This window comes from Dermacentor andersoni, chromosome 1 (genome assembly GCF_023375885.2).
Source record: "Dermacentor andersoni chromosome 1, qqDerAnde1_hic_scaffold, whole genome shotgun sequence".
NCBI lineage: Eukaryota > Metazoa > Arthropoda > Arachnida > Ixodida > Ixodidae > Dermacentor > Dermacentor andersoni.
This window is the reverse complement of record NC_092814.1, coordinates 413,372,264-413,385,716: the sequence shown is the minus strand read 5'-3', so window position 1 is coordinate 413,385,716 and position 13,453 is coordinate 413,372,264. Positions and strand designations below refer to the sequence as shown.

Below are 13,453 nucleotides of genomic sequence, written 5' to 3'. Positions count from 1 at the left end.
TACCTATCTGGGGGCAGGGAGTACGCCACTGGCTCACGTCACATCCGGTTTGCCTCCAAACCGGGTACAGCCAGCCAACGCCTCCTTTACTATAGTAAAGGAGGCATTGAGCCAGCCTGCGGGGAGACGCTTCTGTCAATCCCATGACGGCACGGTGCCTCAAAGCGTGCGTCTATTTGTCGTACAAAAATCCCTCACGTGACCTGATCCTAGGTGCCTAGGGACAGCCATGGGGACAGCATCGTTTAGGGATTTTTGAGAAGGCGCGATGCTGGCGCCGAACGACGCCGTGGCGTGTTCGTCCTCGGCATGATCGTTCTCTGGACCGCGCGTTGTTCAACATTGCACATGTGATTGTACGTGCGTTGCTTGTGTGTTGGTTGTAGGTTCTGTGTTACTTGGCGGAAAGCCGTGAGTAGTGGTGGTGCGGCAGGGCGGCTTTGGCCTCGGTGAGCTCTGGCAGTACAGAATCTGCGTTGTGTGACCCGAGCTTTCTTGAGAACCCGGCGGTGGTGACAATTGAAATAATGAAGTGGCCTAGCGCCTTGGCAGCGAACCGCGATGTGGCGTCGCCGTGTCCGACTTTGCTTAACGGACATCGAGGGATGTGCTGCTCGCTGCAAGTCATGTAAATGCAACTGCGTCGACCGCCCACTGTCCAGCGCTGAATGTGTGTTTGGTGTGCTGTGCTTGAAACGATTGATGCAGCCGTGCAGAGGGGGTGGCGGAGTAGCAGAGTGGCTCCGTTTGCATCTTGTACGCGTTCCAAAATAGAACGGACCGCCTCCGTTCTAAACGTCACGAAATAGGCGGTTCGCAGTGTTCGCGAGAACGAGAGGAAGCAAACAGCCAATGAGCGAAGTGGAAGCCTGCGTCACGCTTTTGACGTCTGCTTGGGGACCGTATAATATATTGAGAAGCGTTTGCAACATGTTGAGAAATATTTTGCTATTATGAGTGAGTAGCAAAATGTGTTGGTGTTGCTTTTCAAAGATTCAATTTGGAATGGAAAACGACTGAAACAAAATATTGCGGTTAATGTCTTCAAATGGCGCTAGGTGGTGTCGCAGTTTTGCGAAACGTTTAGTGATGGCGCTAGCCACTACCCCGTTTCAAGCACACGGCGCGAATTTTGAAGCGGTTGGTTCAGTCGTTCAGTCGAGCACTGGAAGCCATGGCGCTAAACGTGACAGCACCGGTGAAGGGGCCACGTGTGTCGGAGGGGCAGAGAGAGACGGTGGTCGCCTTCATGGAAGCGCATCCCCAGCTGGCTATAAGATCCAGCGAGCTGGGGCCGCGCTTCACTGCTGGCGACCGCCGACGGCTGTGGCAGCAGCTAGCGGACCAGCTCAACACTCAAGGCCCCGTTGTGAAAACCACTGAGCAGTGGCAAGAGTGGTGGCGGAAGCAGGTGTTCGAGGCCCGCCGCAACGCTGCCGCACTTGCCCAAGAACAAAGGTGAGTGACCGTCCAATGGCCTGGGCGATTTGTCCTTCGACATTGGCGTGTATTTTCAGAAGCACAGGAGGGGGGCGGCTCCATGGCTTTCATGGCCGAGTCCTGGAGCTCACCGGGACGGTCCGCCTCCACGGTGTGACCGACCTCCCCTACCAAGAGGTAAGCACACTGCCGCCGTAATATCATGGGTTCCTGAATGGTGCCGGTTTAGAGTTTGCCATTATCTGTAAGTGCTACCTTTAGCAGAACGCGACACCGTTGGTGAACAGGAAAATAGCGTAGGAGAGAACGGAAAAGCAGGTAGGTTAATCAACTAGAATCTCAGTTGGCTGCGTTTTCGGGAAATGGGGGGTTAAGTGATTAACACAGAATTAAAATGCCTTCGCGGAAGTGCACGAGGACGGTAACACATGGGATCATTAAGCACTCAATAATTGCACAATATTTTCGCAAATTAGTACGAAAACTTGCAACGTAGGCATTGTAACAAATAGCCACGCTTATGACATTTTCCAGCAGGCTGACGTCCCCACCTGCGCGATGGAAGTCGTCGTGCAAGGCGAGGCTGCGGGCGTGAGCACAGCGACACGTAAGCATCAGAGGAATGAGTGTTTTAATTATCGCCAATTGTGTGTGCAGTTCGTAAACATTAATGTGTTTACTCTACAGCGGCAGAGGATCCACCGCGCGGCGCGGCGCCTGCCGAAAGGGTGGCCGCTGCACCTGGTAAGTTATTGATCCTCAAGCTGTTAAATAAAATGAGCTCTTGTATTTCACTGAACTAGCCCAATAAGCCATAACATGGCCATAGCCACTTTTATTCGTACCATAACATGCAGTGCAACTGTAGAAAATGCTGTATGTTTTCAGTGTTGCAGCACCCTGTTCGGCCACCACGTCGACAGCGACCGCGACGGGTGGATACCCTGACGACGATGTCGTCGCAGTGCGCCCGCAGCCTGGAACAGGGCGACGAGGTGCTGCAGGTTGGTAGGCCCTTTGGTGTCATTTTACATGAAGGACATAAATATTCTTTATGCTTTGTTATAAGTAAATCATGAATCTGAAAAACAAATCAGCTTGGGATGTAAACAAGAAATATGCGTTGTATAGAGGGCTCGGTAACGTGTCTTGCCAACGATCAGCCGCCGGACGAAAAGTTGGTTAGCCCTGAAAAGGGCTGTTTGATGGTGAGAGATGCATTAGAGTAGATGACGGAAGAGTAGTTCCAGCAGGTCTTTGTCTGTCCAAACGAAGAGGGCATAGCTTGTACGCGACGCTTGACACTGCCAAAGGATGCCATCAGGCCAGTGGCTCTTCAGCAGAGAGGGAATCGTTGTGCACGTTGCAATTCTTCACAACAGCAGCTTGCAGCCGTGAGCTGGTTGCGAGTAATCAGCAACTGATGCGAACAGTTCCACCATGATTATTCATTCCAGGTGCTGCGCAGAATCGAGGCCTCCACGACCCGCCTCGCTGTCGCGGCAGAGCGGACGGCAGCAGCCCAGGAGGGGATCCTGGAGCAGGTGCGCGCCATAGCGCAGGACATCACTGAGCACCTGCAGCAAGCAAGACATTAATTTATCATTTTATTCATTTGTTTCACCAGTTCCGTTTGTTTTGTTTATTTATTGTTTGAGTTTCCTTTCAGTAATAGAGGAGGATTTTTTGGTTGAGAGGTGCAATGCGCGCACCCATTTTTGTTCTGTTGTTTGAGTTTCCTTTGAGTAATAGAGGATTTTTTGGTTTAGAGGTGCAATGCGCGCACCCATTTTTGTTCTGTTGTTTGAGTTTCCTTTGAGTAATAGAGGATTTTTTGGTTGAGAGGTGCAATGCGCGCACCCATTTTTGTTCTGTTGTTTGAGTTTCCTTTGAGTAATAGAGGATTTTTTGGTTGAGAGGTGCAATGCGCGCACCCATTTTTGTTCTGTTGTATTTGCCTCTTTCTATTTATGCTTATCCAGCTGCAATGCCAGCGTGCTTTTTTTATTTACACATTTCGAAGGCGCCTAGTCATTCACACTGGAATCGTTACAAATAGTTGTCGATTTCTGTGTATGGGTTTTGTAATGCGATATTTATATTGCTTCACTGTGTTGTAGCTTACTGCATTCACTATGAAGCGTTACCGCATAGTGTTTGCACTGTGATATTTTCATTTCGGCACAGTGAGGCTAAGGTGCAACGACTACAATGTCTTTTTTTCAGAGCACCAAACTAGTCACTCTTTAAGTTGCATAGTTTCAAAATGAAAATGACCATCATTGCACCACACCAGTGATTGGTTTACTCTAGTCTTCGTTCCAAGGGAGTCATTGCAAGAATAACTTTCACGCATGACACTTTCTGGGTGCTGTGAGATTGCAGAGCCAATTATTCATGTTTTATGTAACATGTTTCATCACAGCTGGCAAGTGCACTCAGCTTTTTACAATTATGATTCACCTGTTTAGCATCGCACTACAATTGCTGCCGAGAAATGAATGCTTCTAGTCAGTGACTCATAACACTGACAAGGGAATGGACATACCTGGGATAGTCATACTTTCTTGCAAGGTCACGTAAATGTAATTGCAAGTTTTACATGCCGTGGTGAAAAAGAATTGTGTGATGCTGATGTTGCAATGTTGTCACATGCTTTGCTACCTGAAGCATGTTGTACTACAAGGTTTGTGATGTACTTGTCATCATAGTGTGATAAAGTTGACCTATCTGTTTTTTGCACTTTTACGTTAATTTACATCTACCCATTTGGACATGATGTGACGAGTATAATGCTGTCACTACACTCGGCGTTACATTTTGTTTGTGTTTGAATCCGCATTCATTACGCGTTACTTGCTTGCCTCGCCTGCGTATTCATGCTTGCACAGAAGTTTTGATACACCTAGCACAAGAGATGGCTAGCAAGCATATTGCCTCACTCCTACCAACGTACACTGAGCGTCAAAATGCACAGGATGCGGCGGTTGCGTTCATTCTGATGTGCTTTATGAACATTTTTCGCACCTTTTGCTGATGGTGACCATGAGTACAGAGTGCCAATCATATGCATTGCTTCCATCAAGTCTGTCATGACTATGATGGGTCAAGGGATGTTTTTATTTCATATTTCATGTGATATTTAAAGAAAAGGCTGCACTTTCACGTTGCTACCGCGTTTCATGTTCCACTAGGGAAGAAGTACTTTGTGATGTGCATATTGCATAAGACAATGCTAGCTTGGGAGCAGCAGCGAATGCAGTTCTTCACAGATGAAGGGGCATGAAGCATTGCGACTGCTTCGCGAGTACTACTGTTAATAAGTGGCAGCCTTGGAGACTCTTGCATAGTGGCGAGGGTACAATTGTTTCCACGGCCGTGGCATTCTATTTAAAGGATTCTTTGTATAAGTGTACTTCATCATCATCATCCTGGTTACGCCCACTGCAGGGCAAAGCCTCTCCCATACTTCTCCAACTACCCCGGTCATGTAGTCCCTGCAAACTTCTTAATCTCATCCGCCCACCTAACTTTCTGCCACCCCCTGCTACGCTTCCCTTCCCTTGGAATCCATTCCGTAACTCTTAATGACCATCGGTTATCTTCCCTCCTCATTACGTGTCCTGCCCATGCCCATTTGTTTTTCTTGATTTCAACTAAGATATCATTAACTCGTGGTTGTTCCCTCACCCAATCAGCTCTTTTATTATCCCTTAACGTTACACCTATCATTCTTCTTTCCATAACACGTTGCGTCGTCCTCAATTTAAGTAGAACCCTTTTCGTAAGCCTCCAGGTTTCTGCCCCGTACGTGAGTACTGGTAAGACACAGCTCTCTTACACTTTTTGCTTGAGGGATAATGGCAACCTGCTGTTCATGATCTGCGAATGTCTGCCAAACGCACTCCAACCCATTCTTATTCTTCTGATTATTTCACTCTCATGATCCGGATCAGCAGTCACTACCTGTCCTAAGTAGATGTATTCCCTTACCACTTCCAGTGCCTCGCTACCTATCGTAAACTGCTGTTCCCTTCCGAGACTATTAAACATTACTTTAGTTTTCTGCAGATTAATTTTTAGTCCCACCCTTCTGCTCTGCCTCTCCAGATCAGTGAGCATGCATTGCAGTTGGTCCCCTGAGTTACTAAGCAAGGCAATATCATTAGCGAAGCGCAAGTTACTAAGGTATTCTCCATTTACTCTTATGCCCAATTCTTCCCAATCCAGGTCTCTGAATACCTCCTGTAAACACGCTGTGAATAGCATTGGAGAGATCGTATCTCCCTGCCTGACGCCTTTCTTTATTGGGATTTTGTTGCTTTCTTTATGGAGGACTACAGTGGCTGTGGAGCCGCTATAGATATTTTTCAGTATTTTTACATACGGCTCGTCTACACCCTGATTCCGCAATGCCTCCATGACTGCTGAGGTTTCGACTGAATCAAACGCTTTCTCGTAATCAATGAAAGCTATATATAATGGTTGGTTATATTCCGCACATTTCTCTATCACCTGATTGATAGTGTGAATATGGTCTATTGTTGAGTGGCCTTTACAGAATCCTGCCTGGTCCTTTGGTTGACGGAAGTCTAAGGTGTTCCTGATTCTATTTGCAATTACCTTAGTAAATACTTTGTAGGCAACGGACAGTAAGCTGATCGGTCTATAATTTTTCAAGTCTTTGGCGAAACGAAGTGTACTTCGTTTGTGTTTAAATTATCATCTGTCGGATGTGTGGATTGGGAACACTGACCATTCGTATGGAGGTGCACTTGTCGTGTATACAAATTTTTAAATGTATTTTCCGCTGTACAAACACACCCCTGTGATAGCCTAAGGGCACTGCACTTTGTATAAATAAATTATGTATTATGAAAACTCACCATTCCTGTGTCCTTCAGAAAAGGTTGACAACTGCGCTGCGCTGCTGCCTTCCTCTGAGGAACACGTCTTGTGGTGCCAGCACCTGGATGTCTCCTGGCTCCTCTGGCTCCTCAGCTGGTGGCACTTCCCCACCATAATCCTCCAATGTCCAGTCGCCCGCCTCCAAGGCAATGTTATGGAGAGCAACGCATGCATAAATGATTCGCGCTGCTCTATCGGGGCTGTACAGCAGAGTCCGAAAGCGCTGCAAGCAGCGGAACTTGCTTTTCAACACCCCGATACATCTCTCCACAACATTGCGCATGGATGCGTGCTCCTGGTTGTAGTGGCCTTCAGAGGTGGTGCCGGCATGGCTGCCAGGTACTGGAACAAGCAGCCATGGCTCGAGAGGATATCCTGAGTCTCCTATTACAGAAAGTGACAGCTGAGTGCTCTGCCCTAGTTAGGGGTACGCATTACGAATACTAACCAAGCAGATACTCGCCAGGCTGCAGTTGTGCGGCTAGGCGTGCACGCAGCGGGTTACGCTGCCACACCCAAGAGTCATGGCACGAACCAGGGAACCGGGGGTCTACAACAAGAATGCGAAGTTCCGCATTGCAAACCTGCAATGGGGATCAATACAATATAGCGCTGCAGATATGCTCGAAATCCGTTTTGCCATTCATATGCACAAAAAGAATACACGTACGCTGGTACAAGTAGCAGACTGTTTCAGCCATAGGCGTGCATAGGGTCTTGCAATTGGGGGGGGGGGGGGGGGGCAATGCGCCACCCCCCCTTATGTGGACGCCTATGGTTCGAAGTAATTGATAGCTAAATGAAAACTCGAGGCCCGATATTGCGCAAGAACCCCCATACGAGCCAAAGCCAGCCCATGCAATGGTTGTAAGTACTTCCGTGTTCAAAATGCTTCCATCGTGTCTTCCCTACATTGTATCCATTTCTGCTACGACTGCTGCCCATTTAAAACACAATTTTGGAACGGCAGACTGATTATGCACAACACATGGCACTCATCATTACTCCCGACATGTCAGATTTCAACGAGCTCGTAAACAGTTCCCCGCATGTCCTCTTTTAATCGTTACATTACTTGTTATGCCAGCTTGGGCATTAAACCGAACAATTGCAACTATGGGCGAGTAAAAATGGCAACCACAGTTTGAAGTAAAACATTCCAACGGTACTTACGACCATGACGTTCAGGGCGTAATAACCCTTTCTCGACATGAAGCTCGCCGTGTCAGCCGGGCTGAGTCCTTCTGGCTTCATAATGGCGATCAATGTGCCATCGACGCACGCTAGCACGCCTGGAATGGCGCCGCGTCGCGCAAACGCCGCCTTTGCCTCATCCTTGGCAGCCGGTGTTAATGGAAAGTCCACCAACTTTCGCCGGGCAGACACGGAAATGATGGCCTCCGTCACCTCGTGAATGGTGCTGCTCACGGCCGATTGTGCCATGCCTACGTGTTCCTCGCGACCAACGCTCCTCTGGAAGCTTCCGGTGCCGAAGAATCGCAGCGCGCACAACACCTTCCTTTCTGTAGAAAGGCCACTGGCTCGCTGGCATCCAATGATAGGGTCAAGCTCGTCGCACAAGCTACGCACTGTTCGTTTGGACAGACGAAAATACTGTCGGAACTCTTCTTCCGTCAACTCTTCAAATGCATCATCTACCTCGGGTCGTCGTCTCTGCGCGACTGCAGCAGCCGCACAGGCGACACGAAAAGGCACGGCAGAGAAAAACGCCATGTTCTCCAACTGTTGGAACGCGGAATCGGATCGACCCGGATACGAAAGATGCTAACTGTTCCAAGCACTTACGTTCTAATCCAATCCAAGCCGTCTGGTAGCCGTTCTAATCCGTTCTATCGCTCCGGACGGACTCTCCGTCCGTTCCGTGGCGTTCGTCCGTTAGCAGACGACACGGAATAATTATGAGCAGCAAGACGTCACGGCTCACGTGACAATTGACGTCATGGCATTCGTCGCGGTTCAAATTGACCAATCGTGTGCGGCTCGATGGAACGGTCCGCCTCCGTTCTATTTTGGAACGCGTACAAGATCGCACCCTAAGTTTCTTGCAGTGCGATGTTAATTCACGCTGTTTTGTGGAGGGAGAACGGGTAGTGGACGCCGAGCACCTCATTTTAGTCGGTACCAGTGGTACAGTGAGTAATGAAGTAGAAGTGGTCGCGCGTGTGTGCAAACCTCCGGCGTGACAGCGGACCCGCACGAGATCGTGGTGAGAATCACCGACACATTCCGGGACCCATCGATCGTGGAGGCTAAGTGCTCGTGCACTGCTGGATTGTCGCAAAAGTGCAAGCACATCTCGGCTGTTTCTCCTGGCACCTTATCCTGGCACATTTGGTGTAGTTGTCAGTCCCTTTAATGTTTAATCTCTACATTGCGTTTCAATGCTGTTCATATTGCAAAAATTGTATAAAGTGAAATGTTCATGTGCGTGCACCGTTGTAAGCAGAAGAGATCCTATTATGTGCTATTATGTGCCAAACTGCAACTTAGCTTCACCTTGTGCTGTGGCGCTTGAGATTACCTATCACAATACATATCCTGCTTTTTTTTTTTTTTTTGCCGACATGACTGTTCGTTTCCTATGGCTTATACGTTATTGTTTCACAAGTTGTGCACGAGCAACTGCATGATATCAGTGGCGACTCAGGCAGAACTCATGAAACCAACTTTTATTGTCTTTGTTTGTGCCCTTCTTAAAAGGGCCCTGAAACTGGCATGCTGCATAATATAGATACCACGACCACCACAAGCCCTGTTCGCAGGACGATCAGACAGCCATGTGTATTGATTGGTCCCAAAGTGATGTAGTTCCAGGCGTCCATCTCGCGTTTAGAGAGTGCCACGCGTGCCTGAACCACAAGTAGCAATGTGTCAAAAAAAAAAAAAAAAGAAACTTGAGCAGGACCTTGCTCCCTTGCCATGCACTGTGTAGCTTCCAGCACACTAGCCGAGACGAAAGGAGAAAGCAATGCATCGGTGCAATAACTACTAATTCTGCTTACACTTCAATGATACGAAAAATTTTGCAGCAGGCGATGTCCTTTTGTAGTGAGGTCACTATGATCAGTCGGAAGCGTTTCAGTGCCCCTTAAAGTGTTTGTTAGGTGCTTTAAGTGCATGTTAAACTTTTATGTCACCTACTTTCCATTTATTGATATGTTGATAGTAAGGACAGCTCTATATGCTCTCTGGAGGTCAATAATTATCATTCACTGATGTTAAGTCTGCACAAGTGTCTCCCCATCATGTATTACCGGTGGTTTAGTTATGCTTCCCAGGACAGCCATTTGCACTGTATTCAACAAATTGGGAAGAAGCATAAATTATGGTACATATACCAGCTGGGGTCATTTGAATCAAACCATTCTTTCAGGGTACTCAACTCTGGTGGCCAAACTTTTTAAATACTCATTGTATGCAGGTTTGACACTGTTCCTTGTTACTTCTCATGTTCTGTTTGGCAAGATATACCCTCATATGCTAAAAAGTGCAACAAAAATGGGCTGGAGTAAAACGTATGAGGCAAACACCTTGACACTGAGTAGAGCGAACAAAAAATTGAGTGCATGTGGTTTATTTTGTGAAAGAATACAAGTAAGGCAAGGGACAACAAACAGCCATTGAAGAATAACCACAACTCTATGCACACAGACTGTAAGTGAACTGCAAATATCTTGGAATACCATAAGATGAAAACTTGCATCAGAATGTGTAGCGTAAATCAGCACTTCAATGAAGAATACAAGTTGCAAAAGAATGTGCATTGCTAATTTACAAAAAGTGTGTTGAAGTTGAAGTCTTCAGGTTTGGCCAATGCAAACAAGTGCAGCATGTAGATCACATGGCAACGATCGTGTCTGAAAAGTATGAAATGGCTGAGTGTCATAAAAAATGCTGGATTTCCAAACAGAAGACCGCATGCCCTTACTCTCAAGGCCGCCACGCTTTGACGGAGCCAAGGACACATGCACAAATGCCTCTATGCAATGCAGGCTACTTGCAATGTCGCCAGCCATGGCACATCGAATGATGGCAAGCCTGTGAATGTATTTACGTTGCTACTATTTATCGTGTTCACAAACTTCTGTGGAAAAGTACCCGATGTCACTTGGACAGCCTTGCTTTCTGTAAGCCTTGTCCCTGAAGCCATTTCTAGTAGGAAATTTGCCACGTCTTTTTCTTCTCTTGAGTACTCTGCCATGAATGTCCGGGGGCCAGGTTGGCAAGCACATTCCTGTCACAAAACAAAAGCAAGATCCACAAGCAATGTGTCCACAAGTTGCAGTTAATGTGCACCCATCAGACACCACGTGCTACAATGCTTTTACAATGTAAATCTAGAAAGCATGCCACCGTTTAAGTAAAGACAGCTACCACAACGCATACATATACAAAAAGAAATTACCATATTTCCTTTGTCACTTATTGGTCCATGCTGTTGCTGTCAGGGGATGGGAGATCGTCCTGCAATGTCAGAGTTTAATCCCAAGGAATTAGTGGTGAAGCAATGTGTGCACAAGTTGCAGGCAGCCATGTTACCATGGTGGTCGTGCCGACAGGTGCATGGGGCAACACCTTTGCTTCTAATGGGGAGGCAGCAGTTTCTTTGCTTGATTCATTCTGTAATGCATTAAAAGGTGTTGACATTTATTGAATGCTCGTAGCCATGGTGTATGTACCATAAGCATATAAGTGCTGCACCATGCAGTCAAATTAACTTACTCTGGCTGACCGATATGCACGTCAGCGAAGTCTTGCCAGTGAAAGCTCTTTCATATGAGCATCCTTGTTCTCATCATAACATGACGTCCTTGGCAGGTTTTCAGTTGGTATTGCATTTTTTTCAGCCGCCATCTTTGGCATGCTACATCTGAAAAAATAAATGAATTGTTTGTTTTATTGTGCGTCAATATGGGCTGCACCCAGAATTTTTTTTCTTTTACCTCAGAAACAAGGCCACAATATTTATAAAAAAGCATTTGCAAGGAAATGAAGCACGGTTTGAGTGTGCAAGGCTATGCAACGTTGTACACCGAATGTAGCATCTGCAAAATGTAGTTGAAAGCTGCTCGTAACACGAAGTACACAGGTGCAAACACCACCACATGACTCGAGTAGTTTTGCCACTTGCTTGGGGATGATTTAATAATACAGATAAAGCTAGTTTAGGTACTAATACTGATCATGTATATGGGACACGTCAGTAGACGGCGGACGCCGTAAATTTTCCTTGCAACTAGCAAACGCGTGTAAAATTGACATGTGGCTGTCGCGTAAGTGGCAAACTTCTGCAATGAACGTGATAGGCTCGCCGTCGGTGCGAAATACCAGTGCCATATGGGCACTCTTGAGTGCGTCGGAGATTCTCAAGTGCAAGTGGTAAATTCGTGATCAGTCGCGCTGGGAAGTGCCCGTGTGCAGTGCGCCTGTGCTGCAAGTTCATCCGCGCCACGCATGATATTTATTCCGCTTTAGCATGCCACATACGTGGCACGTTTACACTCAACACTTCCCGAACTTGCTAGTACATCATTCGTAAACATTTGAATCTCCGACGCCCGTATAAGTTGCGCGAGACGTGCTGGGCATCAAAAGCCTCCCGAGTTACGGCCGGGTGTAGCCAACGAGTGCAGAGGTGACGTTCCTCGCAGAAACCGCTGTGAAGCGTCGAACATGAGCTCTAATTACAGCCAATGTGGTTAACGAGTGCAGAGGAGACGTTCCTCGAAGAAACCGCTGTGACAGGTCTCGAACCTGTGCTCGAATTTCGCGTTGCGGCTAACATATGCAGCAAATAATGCATAGCCCAATCGCCAGTCCTCGCAATGTGAAACGTGTTTGCATAAGGTGACACAGCGACATGTATAATGGCCATGCACAATGGTCATGCATTAGGTTCGATTTCACAAGTTCACAATAGTGTCTCACCTGGTAAGAAGAAATTATCCCGTGCAAAATGCCGTGAGCAAACAGTCATTGTCAGCGTCACAGCCTTGCCGATGCGGAGGCTAGCGATCCACCTGGTCCTACGGCTTCAGCCTTTCGACTCGGAGGGAAATGCGTGAACGGAAATATCGCTGTCCTTCCATCTCGCTGACACGCACCGAGGAACACAGCAGAGCTGCTTGGCCGTTCGCTTTTTCTTTGCTAGCAGCTCCATCCTTCCGTCCGCGACAGCAGCCTCTACGGCTCACACGGCGACTGGACCTCTGTATGGCGTTTCTCCCTACTGCCGCTAGGTGTCGCATGAATTGCTGGAGTTGCGAATAAGCAGCTACAGCCGCCATGAGTGGCGAGCAGGATTGAAATGAAATTGCTTTAGTCGAAACACGCCGAGCGCTGCTGCTAAAGTATGCGCCACATGCATTGGGCAACTATGGGAACCCCTGTACCACACGCAGTTATTCAAAGCAGCACATAAAAGTGCCGTGGACTCAAATTGGTTAGTAAATGCATTCGGAACCAGTCTTTCGATTACTCAATTAATATATCAGCCATACACTCGCATAGCACGGCCACGTGGCAAACGCGGCCATGCGGATGCTTCACTATGCGCGGATCGGCTGGTTGCAATATTGGGGCACTCTATGGGTGCATGTTTAAAGCACAGTGTTTTTTGCCTATCGTATCATCGTTGCGGGTGCTCCATGGCTGAGTGTATTGCATGGTACAGAATTGGCCCCAGTACCAAAAGTACACAGGTAGGGCGGTCCGTGCAGATGAAGCGTGAACGCGAGCTCAACATAACCACATCGTCATTATTCTGTAGCGATTATTTATGCGAAAGCGTCAAATGGCCCATTGAGCAAAAAAGCCGGCGTCTGTCGTCTCAGCGAAACAGCGCCTCAAATCCCATTGGCTGCGACCACGTCACAAGCACGCCTCGACGAAACAGAGCGGGTGAAAGCGTACACCTGCTGTTGCTATAGTGCACCAGGTGTTGCGTGAGGGGAGAGGGCATCGCCGCAATGCCAAATTGAACTGTCAACATGAAATATTGTGTGTAAATATATCACTTCGGTCAAGTATGACTGTGATTATTGCTTGTTATCGCGCTCCTGACTGTGATGTTTCTTTCAACCTT

The 13,453-nt window shown here is 47.5% G+C and overlaps 2 protein-coding genes across 5 annotated transcripts; one reads left to right on the top strand and one right to left on the bottom strand.

Moving 5' to 3' along the window:
- Positions 1-194: 194 nt before the first annotated feature.
- On the top strand, positions 195-3,038 carry LOC129381783 (uncharacterized). The gene is made up of 5 exons (XM_072284244.1): positions 195-1,617; positions 1,975-2,047; positions 2,128-2,184; positions 2,329-2,444; positions 2,898-3,038. Exons 1-5 carry the CDS (start codon positions 1,474-1,476, stop codon positions 3,036-3,038), a joined length of 531 nt encoding a protein of 176 aa, XP_072140345.1. The 5' UTR covers positions 195-1,473.
- Positions 2,055-13,229, bottom strand: LOC129381797 (putative nuclease HARBI1). Of its 4 annotated transcripts, XM_055064959.2 has the most exons (6): positions 12,298-13,229; positions 11,092-11,239; positions 7,522-10,989; positions 6,797-6,932; positions 6,327-6,732; positions 2,055-3,017 (listed from the first exon to the last, which is right to left on the bottom strand). In XM_055064959.2, exons 3-5 carry the CDS (start codon positions 8,080-8,082, stop codon positions 6,341-6,343), a joined length of 1,089 nt encoding a protein of 362 aa, XP_054920934.1. In that variant the 5' UTR covers positions 8,083-10,989; positions 11,092-11,239; positions 12,298-13,229; the 3' UTR covers positions 2,055-3,017; positions 6,327-6,340. The 4 variants fall into 4 exon arrangements, with proteins under 4 accessions (XP_054920934.1, XP_054920935.1, XP_054920936.1 ...); XM_055064960.2 differs by having other exon boundaries at positions 6,327-6,729; positions 7,522-11,239; positions 12,298-13,227; XM_055064961.2 differs by having other exon boundaries at positions 6,327-6,690; positions 7,522-11,239; positions 12,298-13,227.
- Between the last annotated feature and the right edge of the window lie 224 nt (positions 13,230-13,453).

Bases quoted from the DNA above. Each gene is read 5' to 3' on its own strand.
- LOC129381783 (XM_072284244.1), top strand. From the start codon at position 1,474: ATGGCCTGGGCGATTTGTCCTTCGACATTGGCGTGTATTTTCAGAAGC. The intron at 1,618-1,974 runs GTAAGCACACTG...GACATTTTCCAG, and splicing joins CCGACCTCCCCTACCAAGAG to CAGGCTGACGTCCCCACCTG. The intron at 2,048-2,127 runs GTAAGCATCAGA...TTTACTCTACAG, and splicing joins GGGCGTGAGCACAGCGACAC to CGGCAGAGGATCCACCGCGC.
- LOC129381797 (XM_055064959.2), bottom strand. From the start codon at position 8,082: ATGGCGTTTTTCTCTGCCGTGCCTTTTCGTGTCGCCTGTGCGGCTGCT. The intron at 6,933-7,521 runs GTAAGTACCGTT...TCCCCATTGCAG, and splicing joins ACGCCCTGAACGTCATGGTC to GTTTGCAATGCGGAACTTCG. The intron at 6,733-6,796 runs GTTAGTATTCGT...TTTCTGTAATAG, and splicing joins GCCTGGCGAGTATCTGCTTG to GAGACTCAGGATATCCTCTC.